This window comes from Gossypium hirsutum, chromosome A06 (genome assembly GCF_007990345.1).
Source record: "Gossypium hirsutum isolate 1008001.06 chromosome A06, Gossypium_hirsutum_v2.1, whole genome shotgun sequence".
Taxonomy (NCBI): Eukaryota; Viridiplantae; Streptophyta; class Magnoliopsida; order Malvales; family Malvaceae; genus Gossypium; species Gossypium hirsutum.
In genome coordinates, this window is record NC_053429.1 from 6593110 (window position 1) to 6615736 (window position 22627).

The following is a 22627-nucleotide window of genomic DNA, read 5'->3' on the forward strand; positions in this document are numbered from 1 at the left end:
TGAGAAGAAAACAGTTGGATTGAGTTAATGAAGTACATGCATCTTATGTGTTTTTCTTTCTCAGGGAAAACCTTTCGAGAAAAAAGAAAGTAGAAAAGGAATTAAAAAAATGTTGGTGAAACATTTGAGGAACATGCAAACAAGGTATCCTACAGCTAGTAGTGGTGATGAAATACTCTGCAACAAAATCAGCGCATCTTATAGAATTGAACTCTCGAAACCACACATAATGGCATGCAAACAAGGTTGAGAAGGAAATCAGCCTTGATTTGAATTAAGGAAGAATTATTAAAGTAATCCTGTTGATGTGGTTTCTGGCAATGGTGTTTCATCAAGTTCAGAACAAGATGTATGGTCTGCTGTACAAGAAAGAGCACTGATTCAGGCCTGGCAACAAGCATGTGTTTCAGCTTATTATGTCGCTTATGCTGAGAACCCTCAAAGCCTCCAGTTCGATGCAACGATCCCAGTTCGCATTCAAGAGCTTCTTCAAAGATATAATGTTTAGTGGTTAATTGGAAGCCATAGAAAGAGCAGCTGAGAAATTAATCAAAGGAATTCATTGTTCAGAATACAGAAAGTACACTGCTGAAAATACCAACATATGAGAAAACTTACAATTTTGGCGAGCCTGTCTGGTTTTGAGAATTCCGCTTCTCTGCAAATTATACGCATTACTGTTGTATATTTGTAGCATCATTTAAGATGAACTAAATTTCAAATAAAATATCTTTCTCGTTTGTTTGCTTCAGCAAAAGATCATTTTCAATACAGTTCCAAAACAATCAACAAACCAGAGGGATTTTAAAATGAAGGCAAATGCCATTAGAAATTGCAGGAGTCAAATACATCAATTTAATGTAAAAGAATTACACAGCTAGAAACAAAATGAAATTACAATGTGTAAATGCTACATATAGAAGGCTGCCAACCACAAGTTACTTGGGTCCTCGATGACCACGGCCACCACATTCTGAGCACATGACATTGCCGGTTCCTCCACAACCTGAACTGTATAAACAAAAACTTAGAACACACAAATCTTTTAAGTTAAGAAAACTTACGAGGCCCTCAATGGCAGAAAATATAGTAGCAATGACAAAACCTTAAAATTCTATGAATGTCCATGGTGATCAGACAAAATGACAAGGGCCTTAATGTTTATGGGTAGAGTAGTCAAGTCAATCCACGTGTATCAACTAAAATCAAGGTCATTTTGGCAATGAAAGCACACAATGCAGCAAAGTCGATTCCTATTTCACAATGTTTAAAGTAAAGGATGCACAAGCCTTACAGCAAAAAATACCCTATAATGACGTTTGACGCATCAATGTAAAACCTTACTTTAATCACTTCAAGACTTCTCCACAGAACAGACCCGTTTTAAGGATACTAGTTAGAATTTTATCCATCTGTTACGCAGAACCAGACTTTTGGAATCGAATATAGTTTGCCTTCTATAACAATATGAAATAGAAACATAACAAATGTAGAGCATGACTGCATAAACATCCATGACACCTATTTACAAATTAAAGAAGAGAAAATTTTCACACCTAGGCAGCGGACTTTGACAATGATACCCTGGCTCTCCAATATCGAGTCCACATATAATCCAGAACCAGCACAAGTGGTACAAAGGACGACACCTTTGGCCTGACAAGCACTACACTGGGGATTATCTCCAACTATTTTTTTCAGCCAAAGATACCCCAACTGATTCTTCAATTCATTCCTCGGGGATAGGCTTATCATAACAAAATAGAGATTCTAGACGACTTCTTCGTCCCTACGCATCTCCCAGTGCCCTTGACTCAGCCTGTACATCAGAATTTACCATTTCAGTTAAACTCAACGATAACCGACTTGTTTCCAAGGCGTATTAGCATCACAAACAGAAATTCCAAAAGTTTTCAAAGTGAACATCCTCAAAAGTAAAATCTAACACCGATTCTAACATACACCTTAAATGCATCACCAAAATTGTATGTTTCTCGAAATTCTTAACTGCTTAAAAACTTTATTTGCTTTTGAATCCAATTTGAAAAAATAGAAGTGAATTGAATGCAAGATCCAAAGTGTAAAGTTTAGCTGCTAGTTATACTAAAATTGCCAAAATAAGTGTTCTCTAAGGTGACTGAAGATTAAATACGAAACAGAGCACCAATTAACATTTAAAGCTTAATGCATATAAATGTACAAACTTGAAATTCAACAATTCATCAAAGTTGAATTTCAGGCAAATCAAAAGAAACCCAAAAAAGGAAATATGAATTTCACATAAATTAACATATAGTAGCATTTTCTACAGGAGGAAATATCATATTTAATTCAACAAACAACAAACTGACTGAAATTAGAATAAAATGAGCTTCTTTTTCATTCTATAATTTGTCGATTAAGAAATTTCTAAAGAGTTGAATAGGAATATACAAACAAAATATGAAAAAAGAGGAAGAAATGGAACTAACCCCATGAGAAGCAGAGCCATTTGAGAAAATGTCGCTGATTTTGGATATGGAGTAGCTTCCATTGGATACAGCGGACCAATACAAAACTTTGTTATATTCATGTAATTTTGGTGTTGAATTTATAGGAAACGTTATTGAAGACGAAATTTTCATGGTAGATTCCATTTTATTTATGAAAACCTGGGAATTAAGAAACGGGCTTTGAAGTAAATTGAGAACATTAAAAGAGCCCAGAGCTTTGAAGAAATCGAAGAATTAATCGAAGGTTGAGAAGGCCAATCGTCGATTCTATTGTAATCTTCAGCAAAAGAAAGACAGAAGGAAGAAACAGAAGACGGAAAGGGGAAGCAAGAGGGTAAAACAGGGTCTAAAACTCAAGCAGCACCTAATCTGAGAGAGAGGAACGTAATAGAAATCGGTGGATTTTGGGGATCTGAGAGAGAGGAACGTAATAGAAATCGGTGGATTTTGGGGATTAGGGGTGTAATGTAATAGACGGGTATTAGCCAATACCCGTGGGATTAAATGGGGCCCACCGATTAGGGGTGTATTGGCATAGCCAATACACCCAACCAAACATGGTGTAATAGTCAAAATTTTTTCTAATATTGATCTTATAAACATTAGGTTTTGGTATCGATACTTTGAGATTGCTATAAAAACGTTAGTAAAAGTTCAAACCATTTTAAAATTTTGTTTTTAAATTTTTATAACACTTAAAAGTAGTTTAAATCAAATTGATTATTGCAAATTTGATCAAGGTATTAAAAATATAATTTAATTATTAATAAATTGCTCTATTAAAAATACTCTCTAAACATCAAAACTAATGGAAAGAGTGAAAAAAAAGGGTAAAATAATAACTTAAACATCGGTTGTATTTAAAGAAGATTTTTTTGAAGTTTACAAATATAAATATAATATAATTATAGTAAAATTAGATAAATATTTTCCAATAACTACAAAATAAAATCAATAAATATAAAGAAAAAAACTAAAAATAAAATAATCCAAACTAAAAAAAAAGAAAAGAAAGTAAAACTCATAAAAATTGAACAGTATATAAAAAAATCGAAAGCTTATGCCTTTGGCTTGCTGCGAATACTTCGTTGACAAGAGAGAGGGTTTAAATTAAAATAAGTGAGAGGAAATTGAGTCGTTATTTCATCCTTACTAATTTGTTAGTTTAACTATAATCAAATGGATTTAGGGGAACTGTGGGCGATCTTTGGTCCTGGCGTCGCGGGCGCTGTGTTCGGTACCGGCTGGTGGTTTTGGGTTGACGCCGTCGTTTGTAGCTCCGTCAATGTCTCTTTCGTCCACTATCTACCTGGTATACCATCATTTCTTTTTTTTTTTCCAGATATTTTTTATCCATGTTTTGTGGCTGATTATTTCTTTTTATTTTTAGGAATATTTGCATCTTTAGCGGCTGTGATGTTCAATTGTGTTAAAAAAGACGACATTGATTACTCTCCTTATGACGATGGCGAATGGAGGTTAGCTAATTTTTCTCAATTTCTTTCAATTAGTTGCTGTTTTTTTTGTTGATTTTATTTTTCTGATCGAATTTGTGTTTGATCTGCTTTTTATAGTTTGGTTATGCTTCTTGCTACATTTAATTTTGCTAAAATCGTAGTCATTTTGCCGTTGTTTGGAAATTTAAGTAATTACTTAGGTCTTACTATTCCTAACTGATGTTAATTTGAGTTTGATCTTTTCAGGTTAAATTGAAATTTTTATACTTGTTAGCAGATTGAACAAATTTTTGTTATTGAAAATCCTAAAACTGAAATATACTAAGTTACAAGTTTTCGTTGTAATTTGAAGAGTTGGAAGTTTTATTTTACTTTATCAGGATCAAAATACAAGAAAACTGATGGGATGAAGATAATGTGAGAGGTGTTCTCTGCAGTTTATGATCCATTTGCTTAACAAGGATGATCTAAAATTTAAATAGTCTTTTTGTTCTCATGAAACATGTCTTGATATATTTTGTGCTTTATGTTTTCATTTCAGTCTTACGATGGGCTTTGGGAAAACCATTCTTCTTTCCTTTTAGTTCTATCAACCATAGAAACTACCTAGTTACCTGAACTAGTTTATTCAGTACAAGTCACTACTGAATTTTCTTGACACAGTAAATGCCCTTAAGCTTTTTGAAGTCTCCTTTCTTTTCATTCCGGTTCCATTGTTGTGAGCAAAGTTGTGATATGATTTGTTAAAAGAAAGCTTGACAATCATTTTGCTTAACCATTTAAAATGGTTGGCTGTAAAATGTAACCATATTCTGTTCCTTGTATTGTTGCTATCCTCCAAAAGTAGGATGGTATATGGACCTATGTTACTTCTACTCTTTATTTTTTTTCCAAGGATCTGGGTTTAACGCCCATGTCCAATGCATATCTGGATATGATTATGGGGTGACCTTCCTAGGATCTTCTGAACACTTAGAAAAACTCAAAAAGAATTTATCACATCTATGTAGGACACATGCCCGTATTCAACACTTGTACCCGAGTCCGAATATCATTGATATGGGATATTCATATGCATTGAACATGATTTGCTAAGTTCACCCTTGTGTTTGGTGGAATTTAATTACCTTGATCTGCCTTTGCTACCTGTGTGCGACAGTTTCATAATATGTGACTGGAATTGGACATTCAGCACAAGGATTTGGCTTTGTTTGAATTAAAGCTGCAGGGAATTACTAATTGTATTTAAGCTTTTGATTTCCATGGTTGACTTCTACATGCTTGGTTTGAGATAATTGTGTCAATTGCTGATATTGAGATTGCTTATGTGGCAAATTTCTAATTGCTTGAGATGGAATGAGATAATCAGTATCTGTTGTTGTGTGTTATAACGCTGGACTCTTTTTATGGGAGTTACACTACTCCTGTGATTGCTTATTCTGGTTGATGGATACTAATCCTTCATTGCAACAGGTTGAAGCTCTGGCTTTTCGTTGCTTATGTGGTATCCTTTGTTTCATTGGCTGCTTCAGTAGGCTTATTGATACAAGATTCTCTGGTGAAATCTGGTCCTTCAGTGTGGACCGGTACTGCAGGTGTCTTACAGTGCGTGTTTGTCTTAATAAGGTAAATCTTTTTCCAGATCTTGAATTGCAATAATCATCCATGTCATGTTAGGCTACTTTGTATAATTTTTCCAACTTGACGAGGAATGTGCCCCATATGAGAATGATACAAACAAATAACGATGCATACATATACTGCCAACGTCATCTTAACACATTCTTTATGTGTTAAATGTTGTGCCATCAACTCAGTAACTTCGTTAATTCAAATTTTCCACCGCAGTGGGTTGATATATTGGACTTCTCATTCTGAATAATATAAATCCCTCAAATCTGGCGCCTAGACTTGGGAACCTGGAAGTTGGAACCACGAGTAAGGCAACACCCCGTGCATGTATCAACTCAACTGGTACTTAAATTGGAAAGAAAGCTATTCACGTTTGTAAATCTTGTATTGTATTGTGTTGTGGTACTGCTCTTTTGAAATTTGTGATGGCGATTTAGTCTAATTTCAGTTACCTGCCCAGTGCCCATTGACAGCACCTATTTTCTTATGTTTTCTTTTTTCAGTAATTATATGTAGGGCCTAATCATCTATGTCCATTGCCCCTTGGTAGGAAACCTAGAACTCTTTCCCAGCTTTAACCTGTAAATCCTTAAAACACAAGCACCAAATGAAACATAGAACCCAATCCAATAATCTTTACTGCCAACAACACATTACACAAGTCTTCCAACACACCAATGGTACTGGAATACATAATACCCAAGGTACACTCCCTTTTCCCCTTCTTTATAATACCAAATAACACATAATAACTGTTAGTAAACTGCTAGAGATATTCAATACTAATAAATAATTAACATATGACACGTTTGGTTACTAGAAAAACTTATGTAGTACATATGAAATAAAGAATAATTAGTATAAATTTTAACTTGAAATTAGGAGTAAAACTCTTGTAAAAAATAAGTTCTTTGGTTAAAAATTACTAATTGCAATTAATTTTTTGCTAATTTATGTGTTAAAACATGTGAAAAAAAAATACTCCTACCAAACATACTAGACCTTTTTTCTACCCCTGCTTCTACGGGTATAGACTCTAGTACTGCAGGTATAACACATTAACACCCCTCTCGTTCAACAATACCAATTTTCTTGTGTTCATCACGTCAATCTCTTTTCTCTTAATAATGGTTTAAGTTTTATCAACAGTTAATTATTGGAGTTCCAATTTCTTTTAAATTACAAATTGAGTATTAGCTCAGTTGTTCAGTTGCCATCGTTGTTATTGCAGATTCCTTTAAACTATTTTCATCTGTCTTATCAAACAATGCTTACTAGACTTGTCAGTTGGACAAGTCGAGTTGATTTCGGGTCGTGTCTATTTGAGTTCTAAAATTTTGGGTTATTTTAGGTTGGGTTAGTTTTGACGTCGGGTCACTTTGGATTGCATAGCGAATATGTTAATTGGAGATTTGTACATGAAGTGCCATCTTGCAAAATCACCATAGTGTGTTTGAGCTTTACCGAAGAATGATATTCAACAATATGGAATAAGGGTAGACTCTAATTAGAGTCTTGAAATATAGAAAGATATATTAAAAATTCAGTGGAAGGTGATAATATAGAAGGATATATTAAAAATTAATAAGAAAAGCATAATTCAAATATGTTAATACAAAGTTTCCAAATCACTAACGACCAACAGCATCTAGGTTTAGGCACATTAATATTTAATGGATTGGTTGTTAGTTTTTTAATACTAATTTTGGATTTTGAGTTTTTAAATTTATTTTGATAAAATCAATTTTTTTATGGAATTCGAATATTATTTAATAAAGTTTTAAATTTTTATATAAATATTTTTGAAATAAATTAAATTTTCAAGTAAATAAGAAAGTAACTAATAACTCTGGAATTGTGTTTTTAAAAAATATCTTTATATAAAAAAATTTAAATTATTTTCACTATTTTAAATATAAATATTTATTATTAAATCACAAAACATTAGAATTAATTATAAATTAAATAAATATTAAATTCGGTTCAATTAAAATAACCTCTTCCAAACAATTTCAATTTTTTTCTCAACCTCACTTATATTTGTGAAATAATTACTAAAGGGGAAAGCCAGTTAATTTCCACTTGTTCTTATTTGGGAAGCCAGTTCAGCTTCTCATAATGGAGGATAAGATAAATGATCTATACATAGAAAATGACAGCATAGTAGTTTGCGGTGAATCTTAAGGTAGGTAATGCAGCATGTTTTCCTAAGCAAATCTAGTGACATTATTAAGTGCCCAAAATATATAAATCAACACTGCAATGACCACCACTAAATTAGAATTTCTGTTTTAGATCTGTAAAAGAAGAAATTGGGAAAATGGGTCCAAAAGTGGCTGAATTTTTTGTATGAGCATTGGTTTCTTTTAACTCCATTGCTATCTGTAACTGGTAAAAATCATACTCTCAAAACAAGAATAAAATTAAAATATTTTCTTTTGGTTTATCATTATTGATGTTAATTGATATGTTAATGTTGCAGATGGTCGAGATATTGGTGTTTGTTATGGTCTAAATGGAACTAATCTTCCATCTCCAAATGACGTAATTAATCTTTACAAAACATGTCAAATTGATAATATCAAGATATATGAGCCTTTCCCTCAAGTGCTTGAAGCATTAAGGGAATCAGGAATATCTGTGGCGATTGGCCCGAGAAACGAGGACATAGACAGCTTGGCGGTGAGCCAAGATGCAGCCAATGCATGGGTTAACACTAACATCATCTACAAGAACGATGTTTTATTCAAATGGATCACCATAAAAGAATTGTTCATGGAAACTTCGTTCATGGATTATCATTTCCATCAAATCCAACAATTTTCTTCCTTCAGATTGTATCAGGTTAAAATTTAATATTAACACATTTTAAACTTTGATTCAATTAGAAATATGAGTTCAATTTTATCAAACTTGTTCATATTTTTAAATAATTAACCTAAGTTTATTTTACGTCCACCCATAATATAATTTTTTTAAAAAAATACATTTATATTTATATTTATATTAATATTAATTTAATATTTAATATGTTTATATATTTTTTATTTACTAAATTTTTATATATACGGAACTTAAACCATTTTTAAAGTTTATTTTATAGTATTTTTATTTAATATAATATAATATAAACTTAGAATATGGTACGTCCCAAATTGAGCTTGCGCCTTGAATGTTTGAGCCTAAGTTAACTCATATTTCAAATGGATCTAATTTTTTTGCTCAAACTTATTTTTCGAACTTATATGAATATCTTGACCCTTAAATAAATGTAGACGCAACTAGAGGTGAGCTTGGGCTGGGCCGGGCCGGGTTCGGGCTGGGCTCAACTAAAATTTTAGGCTTGTTTGCTAGGTCGGGGCACGGCTCGGCCCGAAAAATTGGCCTAAAATTTTGCCCAAGCCCGATCCGGATAAAAATACTAAAACCCGGACCCTACCCGGCCCTCCCATATTAATTTTTATATAATTTAAAATATATATAATGCATCAAAAATACTAAAAATATCAAAATAAATATTTTTCAACAAATTGAAAATAATTTTTAAAAAATATATATACTTAAATAACACTAAGATAGATGCAACTTAACAATCAAATGTCTCTAAAATATAACAAAATTAACAAATGTCTTTAAAATAAATTTTATACAATATCCAAACAATAACAACAAAATAGTAGCAATATAATAGTAAAATGGTAGCAAAATAAGGAGAAAATAACAAGAAAATAATATTAAAAAAAATAGATTTTTTTTCTTTTAGTATATTCGGGCCTGGCCAAGCTCGGGCAAAAAAAGCCTTACCCGAGGCCCGGTTTATTTTTTAAACGGGTCTTATTTTTTTGCCCAAATCCATTTTTCGAGCCTATATTTTTGGTCAAACCCTCTCAAATTTTGGGCGGGCCTTCAAGCTGGGCCAAACGGCCCGACCCATGATCAAGTCTAGACGCAACAATCAATGCATAATTTTTAAGCATGCGTTTGGATTTCAGAAAATTTAGATTTTAAAAATAATGTGTTATAAAAGATTAAATATTTTTAAGTATGAAATTCATTATTATCCAATAAAAATCATGAATGTTTTAGATATTTATTGCGTAAATTATACTCTTCCTTATCCAATTATTAGCATACTTTTGTTTTAGCCCTCTAACTAAAAAAATTTTCAATTTCGTCAATAAATGTTATTGACATTAAATATTTGCTTACCCTGAACAAAATGTTGATATGTTCTTTTTTAATTTGCATAAAAACAAATTTAGATATCAATATTTACACATTTATCAACTTGGTCATAAATATAAAACATTAATAAAATTTTGTCCTTAACGTTTACACATTATATTAATCTGGTTCTTATTCTAAAAAAATCAAACATATAATTATAAAAAACTAAAACTATAAAAAAAAGATAAAATTTCAAAAAAAAAATTAAAATTTTGAAAATTTTATAAAAAATTATAAAATATCCAAAACACATTAATAAAAAATTTATCAAATAATAAAATGTGAGTATGAATGTCTATTAAGGAGAGTTGACTTCTCTTGGAGAAGTCCTCGAAGTGTTGTTTGCCAAGTAGTAGACTCCCCCCAACAATTGAAGGTATTGTTCCTTGATTTGGGGGTTTTTTCCCGTACTCTATTGAGAACCAACATGTTGCTTCTATACTCTACAGAGAGTTAGAGTGTTGTGTATGGTTGCTTGGTAGTTTTGGTTCATAAAGTTGGGAGCGTCTTGATTATTGATGGCAGTAAGGCGGGACGGATCAAATTTTTGTCCACCCTGACTTCGATTTTAAAAAAAATCTGCCTCAAACTCAAAAATTAATTTTACATTTGACCTTAATTCAACTCAATCAGAGTTCAAACTTTTTTTTTCTTGAAATTATGATTAATTAAATTAAAGAATTCTTTTTGGCATCACATTTGAATTTGATTTTTTCTTTTTTGTTCAACATTGAATTTGATGTGTTCATGGTTTACTTTTTTGAACTATTATGATTTACATCAAACACCATGCTGAGGATGACTAGGTAAAAAATATATATTACATCACAAAAGAAAAAAAATAAAGAACCAAAAAGAAAAGAAGACTTGGGAAAATAAATTAAAAAGAAAGGGAAAAGAAACTAGTGAGAAATGGGAGTAAAGATGATAAAGTGATGTTGGTAGTGATAAATTTTAGGTTAAATTATTTGTTAATCCATGTATTTTGTAAAAGTTATGGATTTAGTCCTTATACTCTAATTTGATCAATTTCAATATTTGTACTTTTAAGATTGGTCAAATTTAGTCCATGTACATTTTAAATTTTAAAATTTTAGTCTTGATCCAATCAATACTTGTTAAATTTGTTTGTTTAAATTTAATTATTAGTCTTGTGCTATACATACAATTGTAGATTAGTCTGTATTTTTCAATTGGATCATTCTATGTAGCAAATTTTGAAATTTCAATCTTGATGCAAATGATAGTCATTAATCCATTAATTGAACTTTTAGTGAGTAATAAGTGGAAATAATAAGCTGGCATAGCATTACACATATGATAATATGTTTGGCGCAGTAGATTTTGGAAATAACAAAATTTAACTTAATGAATTTAACAGTTACCATTTGGTGAGGATTGGAATTTTAAAATTTGAAAAGTACAGAGACTAAAAGTGACTAAATTAAAGTACAAGGACTAAATCCATAACTTTTGCAAAGTGCAAGGACTAATAGAAGAATTTAACCTAAAATTTAAGGATTTTTTAACATAATTAATATTAAATATATATAAGGGTAATTCTATCAATATCTCTAGACAGGGCGGTTTCACGCTAAACTCGAGCTTGACCCCAACTCGAAACTCAATTTAAAAAAACCTTGAACCTATTGGGTCGGGTCAGATCGACTCAAAACCCATTGATTTCGGGTATTTTTTTGCCATCCTTAGTCTCGGTTGATACTTGAATTACTAACCTAAGGCTTATAAGGGGCTTAACTGCAACCATGGTACCACATTAGTCCCAGGCAAGCTCTATAATTGTTACATGCCTTATACTTACACCTCTCTCTTGAGCTTTACATGTCCACCAAACGAGGTGCTCCCGGCTCTATGAACCCATTAAGCAATTGCTTATAGTACGTTGACTCTCAGTAGAGTATGGGAGACAAAATCCTCACCAGAGGATAATACATTTGGTTGTTGGGGGATCAATCGATTGCTCAATGGACAAAACTTCGAGGAATTCTCTTGCAGGAATCAACCCCACCTCAATTCATAGCCCAAGTGGTATCATGGTTGTGCAGGTAAGTGCCTTATAAGCCTCAGGTTGGTTGTTCAAGTCCTCCATTGTACAGGTGAGCTCCATAAGTATTATATATTCTCTATATTGATACCTCTTTCTTGAGCTTTGTAGGTCCACCGACCAATGCGCTCCTGAATATGTGAACTAGGCCTATCGAGCAACTGTTCATGGCACATACCTTCGATTGTTTGGTATCAATTGGCTGCCCAACGGATGCCACTTCAAAAACTTCTCTTGAAAGAATTGACCCCTTTAATAATATTTTAAAATAAAATATATATATACCCAAAAATTAAAATATTATTATTGTATAAAAATAACATAGTAAACTTAATTCACGAATGTGTGTTTAAAAATCTATGGGGTAATTGGATTTGAGTGTAACTATCAATGTAATTACTCCAATTCTCACCCTCCCTTAAGAATTGAATAGTGTAATTAAGGGGCTCCAAGTTAGACTTGTTCATGAGTTGGGCTATCCACCCAAGCTTGAAGGTCCATCTGAAATTGAAATATTAGGTCTATTTAAAATATGGGTTGGGCTTAACCCAACCCGTTTTTTAAGTTTGTATCATATTATTATTATATATTATGTAATTTATAACATATAAAAACTAAATTTATAGTAATATAGAATACTACTATAGTCTAAACATAAAAAGTGCTAAGATGACTAAATATGAAATTTTAATAAATAAAAATATATAAAATTATCAAGTATTAAATTAAAAAAAATGTAAATATATTTTTTAAATTTGAAAAAAAAATATGAGCGAGCTTAAAATGAGCTTGGGTTAACAATTTACAAATATGGTCGGGCTTGGACAAAATTTTAGATCCATATTTTTGGCCGGACTTGGGCAATTATAAAATGTGTTAATGTCATACTTAAGATTGACCCATGAACACCTTTACTCCAATTACACTCAATTCAATGTGGTCTACTAATTACAATAGTTACCTAATCATGCCCATAATATGTGATTACAAGCAATTACATTTAAATCTAATTAAGTAGTGTTTGGAAAGTTACTTAATAACAACAAAAATTAAAAGAACAATTCATAACCAAGGCAATTTGTATCACCTCCATAGAAAAATTTCCAGTCGATTCTCAACACTTTGATTTGATGTTTGTTTTGCATTCAAGAGAGGTGAACTGGTCTTGTTGATCGAACACATTGATGCTTCCTTATCTTTGACCAACGTGACATCCGCATCACGAGCCATTTTACCCCAAATCTTAACCAACCCCATAATTCATTTTGGGGTACTATAATCTTGCGCACAACACCCTCAATGTCGCTTAAGGTTGTAAGTACCCGAGCTTTACCTCTCTCATCAGATTGGAAATGAATATACTCGTTAATTTCATCGATTGTCTTCTCGACAACTATAATCGAAAGGTATGTTGGCTCTTTTACACCTTCACCTAGGATCGGTTTAAACTCATCATAAATATTGATCCTCCACTCCAAACTCTTGTTGAACATCCCTTTTCAACTTATCATGCTCAATTACGATAAGGTGGGTCTCCTCTTCAAGCTTGGGAACATCATGGTCGGCATTCAATTCTACCGGAGCATTCATTGCGAATCGGCTTTGGGTAGCTTCCAATAGTTGATCCAACGTTTTGGACATAGATGACTTTCTATCTTGGCACGATGAAATGCCATCCTCCAATGTACCGACCTGCACAACGAAGGATGGGTTGTCGAAATATTCTTCATTCTCTACATCTCTATTCGAATAACAATATGAGGGATACAAACCATATGTTGAATAACTACTCAACCAACCTCGATAGTAGCCATCAGTATCGTTGGAATAACCATATTTGATCATAAGAAGATTCGTGTGAATATTCATGTTCCCCATAATTATCATCCTAGCTCCAATTGATTGTTGAAGTTCCATTTGCCGAACTCGACTACTCGTCATAATTGTATTGCTCACTTGACCACTTATATCCATTATTATAAATGATTAAGTTAAATCCTCAACAAGGTAAATAAAAGCAAAAACATAAAAAGGAAATATTGATACAATGAAATACAAACATTATCTAATTCACTTGTCTTTCAACTAAATTGTTTTTTAAAACAATTAAATTAACAACACATTTACACTGCTATAATCCCCGACAATGGCGTCAACAACCTGACCACTGGTGTGCAAATGCCAAAATAAGCAAAATAATAGACATGAAAATAACGTGAGGTTTTACTGCAAATGTAAAAGTCAAATTGTAATATAGTTTTTATTACAACGAAATACAGAAGTATTCCGAGGATCATATCGAAGGGATTGTCAAATTGATAAATGTATTTATCAAATTGAATTATTAGAAAAAAAATATTAGTCTAATCGATTTACAAATTATTAATGCAACCAAATAGAAAATTATAATAAAACTAATTCTAAATAAATAAACATCCAAACATAAAAATGAAGGTAAATTAACTTGCGAATTGCTAACTAAGCTATTACAACTATTCCAATTGAAATGTTTACTACTCTTGATTTATATTACTCTCCTGATCTCGTCCTAATTAAAAGTTATCACCTAAGCTCTTCTCTCGGACTCGCTTAGGTATACGATTCTCTTTTCAATCTCACCCCTCGGAACAGTTATACCAAACTATTACACTACAAATTTTCCTCTTGGTCTTATTTGTCTAAATGTTCTACTAGAGTTGTCAATTCTAATATATTGAGCAATTTAAAATAATCGAATAAAACAACCAATCAAATATAGATAAAAGCTTAATCAAAAAATTAAATAATTAATCAACCAATAAAAATAATATTAATGCATGATTCATTTCAAGTTCTCATACAAACAATTGACAAATGAAATATATGAAGATAAAGATAAGGAGAAATGTTCATTTATATCTCGGATTAAGTGCAAAATTCCAAGTAATTTCCCGTTCAAAGTTCCAACGAGAAATACAAATTCACACCGCAAAATAAATCAAACTCTAATTTAACAACAAAATAAAATAAAACCCTACACTAATCTACCTTAATTCATTTATTTAATCATAATCCCCTAAATAAAACTTAATTTTTGATTTATATAGGAAATATTCAAAAGACAAAAGTGCTACTAATAACATTTTAATTCATAAAAGCTTAAAACTGAAAATGATTGCTAAATGCCCTTAAATGCTCAAGTTAATGTCCATATTAGCTATAAAATCATCATGACGTCGCGACTACAAATGAATCTCGTAATGACGTAAGGTTGCAACGCGGTTCCACATTACGATGAGATTATTTGTTTTGTTCTCTCTTTACTTTTGCGTCTAACTTTAATGGCACGACGACTTTCACAGCTTGTGATCATGATCTTAGCTATAGTTTCACCCTTAATGCATATTTTCAGCTCCTGATTTGTACTATACAACCTACATAATTTTGTTTAAATGTAAAAAATTATCAAAGGCACAAAATAAAAAAAAAAAAAACACTTAAATCAACTCAAAAACACACTTAAACTAATTAAACTCTTAAAAACATAAGTTGACACTAAAATGACTTAATTCCATTTAAAACATACTAAAATGTGTGTAAAAGAACAACAAATGTGCATATCAAATTACGGTGTATCAATTATAAACGAAACTTCATCATTGGATTATCTTTTCCATCCAATCCAACAGTTTTTCTTCGTTCAAAAATGGGATTTTCTCAACTAGAAAAATGCCATTCAGTAACAAGAAATTCATCTATATACATTCTGTGACAAAAAGCATATAAATATAATGTTTATCGTCACATTATGTTAAATTCTTGGAGTTTTTTTACAGTTGTTGGAACATTTATTCTGTGACAAAAAGCATATAAATGTAATGTTCATCGTCACATTATATTAAATTCTTGGAGGTTTTTTTACATTTATTGGAACATTTGATTGCTCCGTATCTTGTTCGAACGAACTTTGGAACTTGCTATTACCTGCCTCTGTTCTATGAGCTGTTTGAATGGGTTATTGGTTAAGGTCTTGCTCCAGTCAAACAGTTGTTTCAGCATCTTTTACAAAACGTGATCACGAGCGGCATCAGTCGGTTATTTGGATATGCGACGCTTTGTTTTTTTTTTCTATCTTATTGATCGAATGGATGATCGTTGACCATGAGCTAGTATAATTGGATATGGATTGTTGCTCAACCCCCATTGATTATTAGTTGATTTGGAGGATTGCTTCAGAAGACTTATTGACTGTTTCAAAGGGCTTATCAAGATATTATTCCTTGCTGATTACTCTTATTTATAGTTGGTGAAGTACATTGGTGAAGGGCGACTTGTATGCTAGAAGATTGGATCATTCTGTGAGAAGCATTTGTTTATTTATTTCTAGCTTTTCTTTAGATCTATTATGTTGAGTTATACTTGTGTTGCGTTTGTAATCCGACACTCTATTGGGGCTGCGTAAATCCTGTTTGTTAAGGAGTTTTTTGGGCTTTACCCAGTAGGGTCAGTTGATTGGATTTATCAAATAATATTACACTCTAAGTAAGGTTTTGCAGATGTAGGACTGTTGTCTTTGAAATGCATTAACAAGATTTAGTTGTTAACATTTCTTTCTCCCTAGTGCCGCTGTTTTCTTTGAGTTCATCATTCTTGTTCTATTCTACATTTTTAACTTCTTTTAAAATGGTTGACTATTCCATTCTTGTTTACTCATTCTTTTTCATTTGGTTTTAGAGCTTGGTTTCATAAGGTGTTTGAAGATGATTTGGTGAAATATATACAGATTTGGAACCAATGAAAGAAGGAAGTTCGATGTCGCGTGCTCTGCTTTTGGTAGGTTCATCAAGTTATGCCTACTGGAAAGTCCGTATGAAAACATTTATCATGTCAGTTGATGCTATTGCTTGGGAGGCCGTTAAAAAAGATTGGACTCAACCAACTGTCACTAGCACTGATAGAACTATACAACCAAAAGGAAAGACACAATATAGTATTGAAGAAAGGAGAGTGACATTTGGAAATTCTAAGGCGTTAAATGTTATTTCCAAGGGTGTCGATATGGAACAATTCTTTAGAATCAACATGAGGGAAATATTGCCATAAGGATGTCAAAATTACAGATTCTGACCACCAAGTTTGAGAATTTGAAGATGAACGAGGAAGAAACAATTTCTGAAATCTATGCTTGTATCTGTGATATCTCAAATGAGACCCTTTGTCTTAGTGAACAGTTCTCCGAGGTAATATTTGTGTGGAAGGTTCTATGGTCGTTGCTAAAATGGTTCGTTGTCAAGGTGACAATGATCGAAGAATCCAAAGACATTACTACACTTGAGTTGGACTCCAATGTGACTCATGCATTCTGAATTGAAGAAATTTGAAAAAAGAAATGGTAGTTGAAAATTGAAAAAAAAATAAAAAAAAATAAACGCAACAAACCATCTAAATGATTATAGTTTAACCTTTAAAAATATCAAGAAGAAAATCTTGCGATAGATGTCTATTAAATCTCAGCTCGATTGATACAATATTATTGTCAATGCAGAATGAATAAATTTAAATACATTGAAATATATTTTCCTTCTATTTAAAAGTTAAAAAGAAACTATAAATAATTCTAAATATTATATAATAAAAAAAACAGATATGACAACATCCTATAATAAAATTAATGTTAAAAAGTTTTCTACAGAGAAAGAAGAGCTACAATCGGAAAATCCCGGTTTCCCTTTTTTTTTTTTTTTCCTTTTAAAGGCTGCGATTATTTCTTGCTCTAATCTAACTGGATTGTTTTTTCTTTTCTTTTAAAATCTGAGATAATAATCTTCCTCTAATCTAACAGACCCATAAGATATTCTACATAAGAATGGTCCAAAGTGATGAAAAGAAAATGAGGCAGACAAGTATAGAGTTGAAAGCGAAATGGAAAAGTGAGACAAATTTCATGCTAATATGGACAAGTATTATTGCTAGGCTAAAAAATGTACTACAAAAACATATAAAGTGAAAATTAAAAAAAAATGGAACTTTTGATTTCCTTCCTTTCGGTAAAATTGACCAAAAACACCAATAAGCTATTTCTTGTAAAAGGAAAAAAGAAAGAAAGAAAGAAAAATCTCCTAAAGATGCAAATTTCTAGCATCTTTCAACCGCAATCAAAATAGTCCCCCCATCAATCCTTCCAAACCTATAGAATTCTCAGTTATAGACGGGTAGGAGGACTTAATTATTGCATTATCTGGAAGCCATCAAACCAAAACCCACCCCCCAACTCATCAGCTTTCTTTCAAACAGGAGCCCAATAAAAAGCCTAATCATCTGCCATAAAAAAATTAAAAAAGAAAAAAAGGGAACTTCTTTGGATTTACTATGTAGGGACAGAGGAAGTCAAGCTTCCAATTCGGAGTCAGAGGAGCTCACTTCAGAAGAAGCTCCATCCGAATTAGTTGCAAAAGATTGAGCCAGCTTTGGCTGCATGCCACGGCACAGTTTCAGAGTTGGCCTCAGTTTCATGTACTGCAATGCCAAATGAATACACAGAATAAGTAAAATCATATGCAAAAAATTCTCATAAGAATTCTTATTCACATCATTTTGTAAATTAAATGTTCTGCTTCTAGACAATGAGAAAGAGATACTGAATAACTAAGGAAAAAGCACAAGAACACCAAACCTCTATACTTGTCCAATGGCTATCAAGAACACATTTTTTTATCATGTTTAGCATCCAACAGTTCATTATAAACACTAATACTAGAAATTAAGCCATAGAATAACATCAATGAGAAGTGGAAACTTACGAAATAAATCTGTTACATTAGTAAAGGGAAACTACACAGAAAATGAGAAAAAGAGAAATGTAGCCTACCTCCTGGTAAAAAGCATTGATCTCCTCTTCTGTAAGGCCTTCATCATCACCAGAGTTTTCTTCCCAGCCAAGAGAACGAAGAAATGCTGCCTCTTCCTCATCTGGATGAACCATATCAATGGAGCTCATATTCTTTTCACCATCATTAGCAAATTTTTTAGCCTCCTGACAGGTGTCACCATTGCTAGTAGCAGCAATACCATTCTCATTAGCATGAACAGCTGATGAGCCAGTGACTACTTCCTTCGTAACTTCAGATTTCTCTGTGGTGGCAGATGAAATATGAGGGAGTGAACCTGAGTGGTCTGCAGAAGTTTTTGTCGAGGTCTTCTTCTTCAGTAGATTGAAAAAGTCATTTCGGCTCTGGGTTTGGGCCAAAGAAGGTTTCTTTTCCACAGTGAACCCAGCTACTGGATTCAAGGCAGCAACCTTACGTTCCACAGAAGAAAGCTTTGGGTTGTTCGAATTTCTTGCGGGACCACCAGCATGTTGACTAATTGCAACTCTGCTGTTAGCACTTGCTGTTGGACTAGCACCATCTTTTTGAGTAGGGGATGAAACGCCATTCTCCCATCCTGGTTTGAGAACCAAAAGCTTCCCGGATGTCTTCAGCACATCAGGCTTGACATGTCCACTATGAGGAGATTGATTACTGTGATGAATCAAAGAAGGTTGCTGCTGCACACTCTTGACAGCTGTATTTATCTCACTTATTCTGGCAGCAGGTTTGCCTTTTGATTTATCCACTGAATTGAGAACCTGGAACAAAAAGTTGACTTATTACGAGAAAGGAACTTTCTAAGTACTTAATAAATGGTTATTTATCCACGCAGTAGACAGGTAATAAGCAAATAGAGCAACTTCCAAAACATTTCATGAGCAGATAGCAAACTAGCTAACTCCAGTTTATCTTGGCATTTGTAAATCTCATAAAAATGTGCAAGATTAATTATAATTTGATCAGAACTATACATGAGGAAAGTCGCATGATAAAGAGAAGTCCTCAGGAACTTAAAACCCAATAAAGAAATGCAGGGTGGAAAGAGAAAGAAGAAATAACCATGAGCCTTTTTAATTTCTTCTGTCAAAAAAATAGTTAGTAAACTCCTTGAAAGTTTTCTAGTTCATCAGTTGACTCTATGTATTTGATGATACTGAAAAATAAAATGCTTGAGACCTAATGAATTTCTTTCCAAATATCATTCTTTTCTCTCAATTATGATTGCGGAAGATGATCAAACGGTCTTAGCATGCTATAAAGACACAACTAATGTAATTCATATCTAAACTAAATTAAAATTAGCAACTTAAGGCAACATCATATATCAGCAATACATTGTGACCTTCAAGATTATACATAATCATAAATGCCGAAGAAGATTATCACCAACTGTAGCTTTAAGAAATTCAAGCACAATGGAACTAAATCAACCAACTTTTTGTATCAGATAAAACAAGAAAAACGTCTGAATAGTACTCTTCATAAAAGAAGTTGAAACATATAAAAAAGGCTAGGGAGGAAGGAGCACAACAACTAAAAGAACAGAAGAGCGGGAGGCTTACTGAGCACTTAGGCATAGAAGGTGTCACTGGTATTAGCTGCTTTGATTGCTTAATAGCCAGTTCCTCACGTCTTTGAGTCTTGACAGATAACTGTATGAAATTAAAAAAAAACTTGTAATTAGATCACATAAGTAATATATTAAGAACTTAGTGACTGAACCAGTTACCTGAGGAGCAGCTTGGGATCGTGAAGGAGCTAGCACTAGTGCTTCAGCCATATTAAGGCCAGATGTGCCCGTTGAAGTCCCAGAACTTGAGGGGGAAACAGTTAGGGGGGCAGCCAAGGAACCTGTGTTACTACTTCCAACCGTGCTGGGAGCTTCTGCCAAAGCTGAGGTCCACCCTTCTCCACTGATAAGTGCTGAACTACTCACAGGCAAATTTTGAGAAGCTGAGCTCAAACCAGGGGACAACACCCTAGTTATCTCGGGCACCACCTGCCTATCTTCAGTTCCAAGTGAGGGAAAATCTTTCTCAAACACAGCCTTGTGGATGCTACTCCCAAGGGTAACTCCAGATACCAGACCATTGCCATTGTTGTGATTACTGTTAATACTGTCTCTCACATCCACACGAATCCTTCGAGGCAAAGACTCACCTGGTTTCCTAGAGAACATAGAATGAGAACGATGCAATGTATCTATCTCACCCCTACCACTTAAGATACTTTCTAAAGCATCAGAAGAAGCTCGATCCCTATGGTCCCCAAAGTTTGACCTTGCTTTATCCCTTTCACGATCCCTATCACGGTGACTCCTACTAAAGCTACTGTAAGCATGCTTTGCAGAACCATTACTAGAACTCCTCCGTGAATTCAATGAAAATGTCCGATCCAAAAATGTTGGTCGATGGGAATCAAAATCACTTATATTCCTCGAGTTTCTATGTCTCCCATGATGCACCAGAGAAGAATCTAATATAACAATTAAGTGTACGGTTATTATATATTCATGAACATTCCTACAATAACAACTATAAGAAAATAGTATGATTCAATGAGAAACAAAATGGGCATAAAAAGTAGGCATACAGAACCTATCTGTAACAATATACAAATCAGCAGTAACACTGTAATTAAGTATAAATAAAATGAGAAATGCAATAAGCATTTAAAAGATGGTGAAAAGGTACCTGAGTGAGAAGAAGAGGAAGCAAAGTTGTGGGCCGAATTGCCACCACCAGTAACAGTGCCATTACTTCTCAACCATTCTGGAACTAATGCTGGCTCACTTCTTTCCATAAGGGATAGTGAATATGACCATCAGAAAACAAAATGAAATAAAAAAAGAACCCACTTCTTCAACGTTCTTCAAACCCTAACCCACCAAATTGATTTTCTTTACACACAAAACTCTTAACTCTTAACCCTATCCCTGGTCAATTAAACCCAGAAAAATCAGGGTTTCTAAATTTAACAGGTCATTCACCAAATGGTAAAGAAGGAATTGTTTGATCAAATGAAACAAAATTTTAAAACAATGGCAATGGCAATAAGGAGGCCTTATAATTAACACTCTCTCCCTACCCTTCCATCTTCTATTGGATGATAGATTTGCAGATTACTGATTTTTCAATCTGAAACGACCCTCGTATTTCCCAATAAAATAACAGAAAAATTCCAGTTCCTTTTTAAAATTAACAGCTTGGGCAAAAACGAAGGAAAAACAACTTTCCAAAATAACAGTTAAAGCGCACAAACCAGTTAAATTTGGGAAAATAATACTAAAAACCAATAAATTGGGGATAAAATTAAAAACCCTAGATTGAATTTTGATTATAACTTCCCAACTGCAAGGAATTGAACCCAAAGGGGCAACGAGAAAAATTGGGGGAAAATTCTAACAAATGAGAAGAGGGCAGATGAAAGAAAAAAGAAAAAAAAAAGGAAGAGTACTAAACCTAACCGCCGCTACGATTCCAAGCTACCGCCTGAAAACGTAACCGTTTTATCAAAATAACCGTCTCCCAATCCAAACAATGCGTTTCTTTTTTTCCGGGAAAAAAAGGGGAATAATTACGACAAAAAAAACACAAGATAGAAAACGAGAGAAAAAGTTCAGTGAAAGAAGGGACGAAAAAGAAGAAGAAAACCCACGACGAAAGCAAAAGCGAGAGACCAAAGAGAGGAAGAAAAAAAGATTGGTAAAAGGCAAAATTTAATAAAATGTCAAATTTTTAGGGTTTTGTTTTTAAGTTTTGTTTGGAGATAGAGAGAAGAGAGAAAGCTTTTGAATTCTCTTTTCTGTTGATATACTGCAGAATGAAAGAACAGCCCTTTGTAACAAATTAAACAAAATATATATTTTTTTAATTTTATTTTTGGTGTTTTAAATAAACCAATACT

General features: G+C 32.9%; 4 protein-coding genes across 17 annotated transcripts; 2 read left to right on the forward strand and 2 right to left on the reverse strand.

Moving 5' to 3' along the window:
• Positions 1 to 2949, reverse strand: LOC121230368 (uncharacterized). 13 transcript variants are annotated; one of them, XR_005928324.1, is made up of 5 exons: positions 2472 to 2945; positions 1557 to 1819; positions 899 to 1011; positions 619 to 658; positions 1 to 484 (listed from the first exon to the last, which is right to left on the reverse strand). XR_005928324.1 is itself a non-coding variant. In XM_041114990.1 (4 exons), exons 2-4 carry the CDS (start codon positions 970 to 972, stop codon positions 189 to 191), a joined length of 429 nt encoding a protein of 142 aa, XP_040970924.1. In that variant the 5' UTR covers positions 973 to 1819; positions 2472 to 2949; the 3' UTR covers positions 1 to 188. The 13 variants fall into 13 exon arrangements, 1 of the variants encoding a protein (XP_040970924.1); XR_005928323.1 differs by having other exon boundaries at positions 1 to 487; XR_005928319.1 differs by having other exon boundaries at positions 1 to 537.
• Positions 2950 to 3483: 534 nt separating this feature from the next.
• LOC107962482 (transmembrane protein 50 homolog) lies at positions 3484 to 6056 on the forward strand. 2 transcript variants are annotated; one of them, XM_016898889.2, is made up of 4 exons: positions 3484 to 3804; positions 3883 to 3970; positions 5423 to 5575; positions 5798 to 6056. In XM_016898889.2, exons 1-4 carry the CDS (start codon positions 3672 to 3674, stop codon positions 5829 to 5831), a joined length of 408 nt encoding a protein of 135 aa, XP_016754378.2. In that variant the 5' UTR covers positions 3484 to 3671; the 3' UTR covers positions 5832 to 6056. The 2 variants fall into 2 exon arrangements, with proteins under 2 accessions (XP_016754378.2, XP_016754379.2); XM_016898890.2 differs by having other exon boundaries at positions 3546 to 3804; positions 3901 to 3970.
• Positions 6057 to 7699: 1643 nt separating this feature from the next.
• Positions 7700 to 8437, forward strand: LOC107963232 (probable glucan endo-1,3-beta-glucosidase BG1). Its single transcript, XM_016899797.1, has 2 exons — positions 7700 to 7754; positions 8064 to 8437. The coding sequence occupies exons 1-2, from the start codon at positions 7700 to 7702 to the stop codon at positions 8435 to 8437; spliced, it is 429 nt and encodes a 142-aa protein (XP_016755286.1).
• Positions 8438 to 17792: 9355 nt separating this feature from the next.
• LOC107962484 (uncharacterized) lies at positions 17793 to 22553 on the reverse strand. Its single transcript, XM_016898891.2, has 5 exons — positions 21415 to 22553; positions 20451 to 21196; positions 20284 to 20373; positions 18721 to 19479; positions 17793 to 18368 (listed from the first exon to the last, which is right to left on the reverse strand). Exons 1-5 carry the CDS (start codon positions 21521 to 21523, stop codon positions 18240 to 18242), a joined length of 1833 nt encoding a protein of 610 aa, XP_016754380.1. The 5' UTR covers positions 21524 to 22553; the 3' UTR covers positions 17793 to 18239.
• Between the last annotated feature and the right edge of the window lie 74 nt (positions 22554 to 22627).

Excerpts from the sequence above, each read along its gene's own strand:
- LOC107962484 (XM_016898891.2), bottom strand. The coding sequence starts at position 21,523 with ATGGAAAGAAGTGAGCCAGCATTAGTTCCAGAATGGTTGAGAAGTAAT. Across the intron at positions 21,197-21,414 it reads TTCCTCTTCTTCTCACTCAG|ATTCTTCTCTGGTGCATCAT; the intron begins GTACCTTTTCAC and ends TTGTTATATTAG. Across the intron at positions 18,369-18,720 it reads TCAATGCTTTTTACCAGGAG|TACATGAAACTGAGGCCAAC; the intron begins GTAGGCTACATT and ends TTGGCATTGCAG.
- LOC107962482 (XM_016898889.2), top strand. The coding sequence starts at position 3,672 with ATGGATTTAGGGGAACTGTGGGCGATCTTTGGTCCTGGCGTCGCGGGC. Across the intron at positions 3,971-5,422 it reads TATGACGATGGCGAATGGAG|GTTGAAGCTCTGGCTTTTCG; the intron begins GTTAGCTAATTT and ends TCATTGCAACAG. Across the intron at positions 5,576-5,797 it reads TGCGTGTTTGTCTTAATAAG|TGGGTTGATATATTGGACTT; the intron begins GTAAATCTTTTT and ends TTTCCACCGCAG.
- LOC121230368 (XM_041114990.1), bottom strand. The coding sequence starts at position 972 with ATGTGGTGGCCGTGGTCATCGAGGACCCAAGTAACTTGTG. Across the intron at positions 659-932 it reads GAGGACCCAAGTAACTTGTG|AGAAGCGGAATTCTCAAAAC; the intron begins GTTGGCAGCCTT and ends TATAATTTGCAG. Across the intron at positions 538-618 it reads CAGACAGGCTCGCCAAAATT|CTGCTCTTTCTATGGCTTCC; the intron begins GTAAGTTTTCTC and ends TTAATTTCTCAG.
- LOC107963232 (XM_016899797.1), top strand. The coding sequence starts at position 7,700 with ATGGAGGATAAGATAAATGATCTATACATAGAAAATGACAGCATAGTA. Across the intron at positions 7,755-8,063 it reads TGACAGCATAGTAGTTTGCG|ATGGTCGAGATATTGGTGTT; the intron begins GTGAATCTTAAG and ends TTAATGTTGCAG.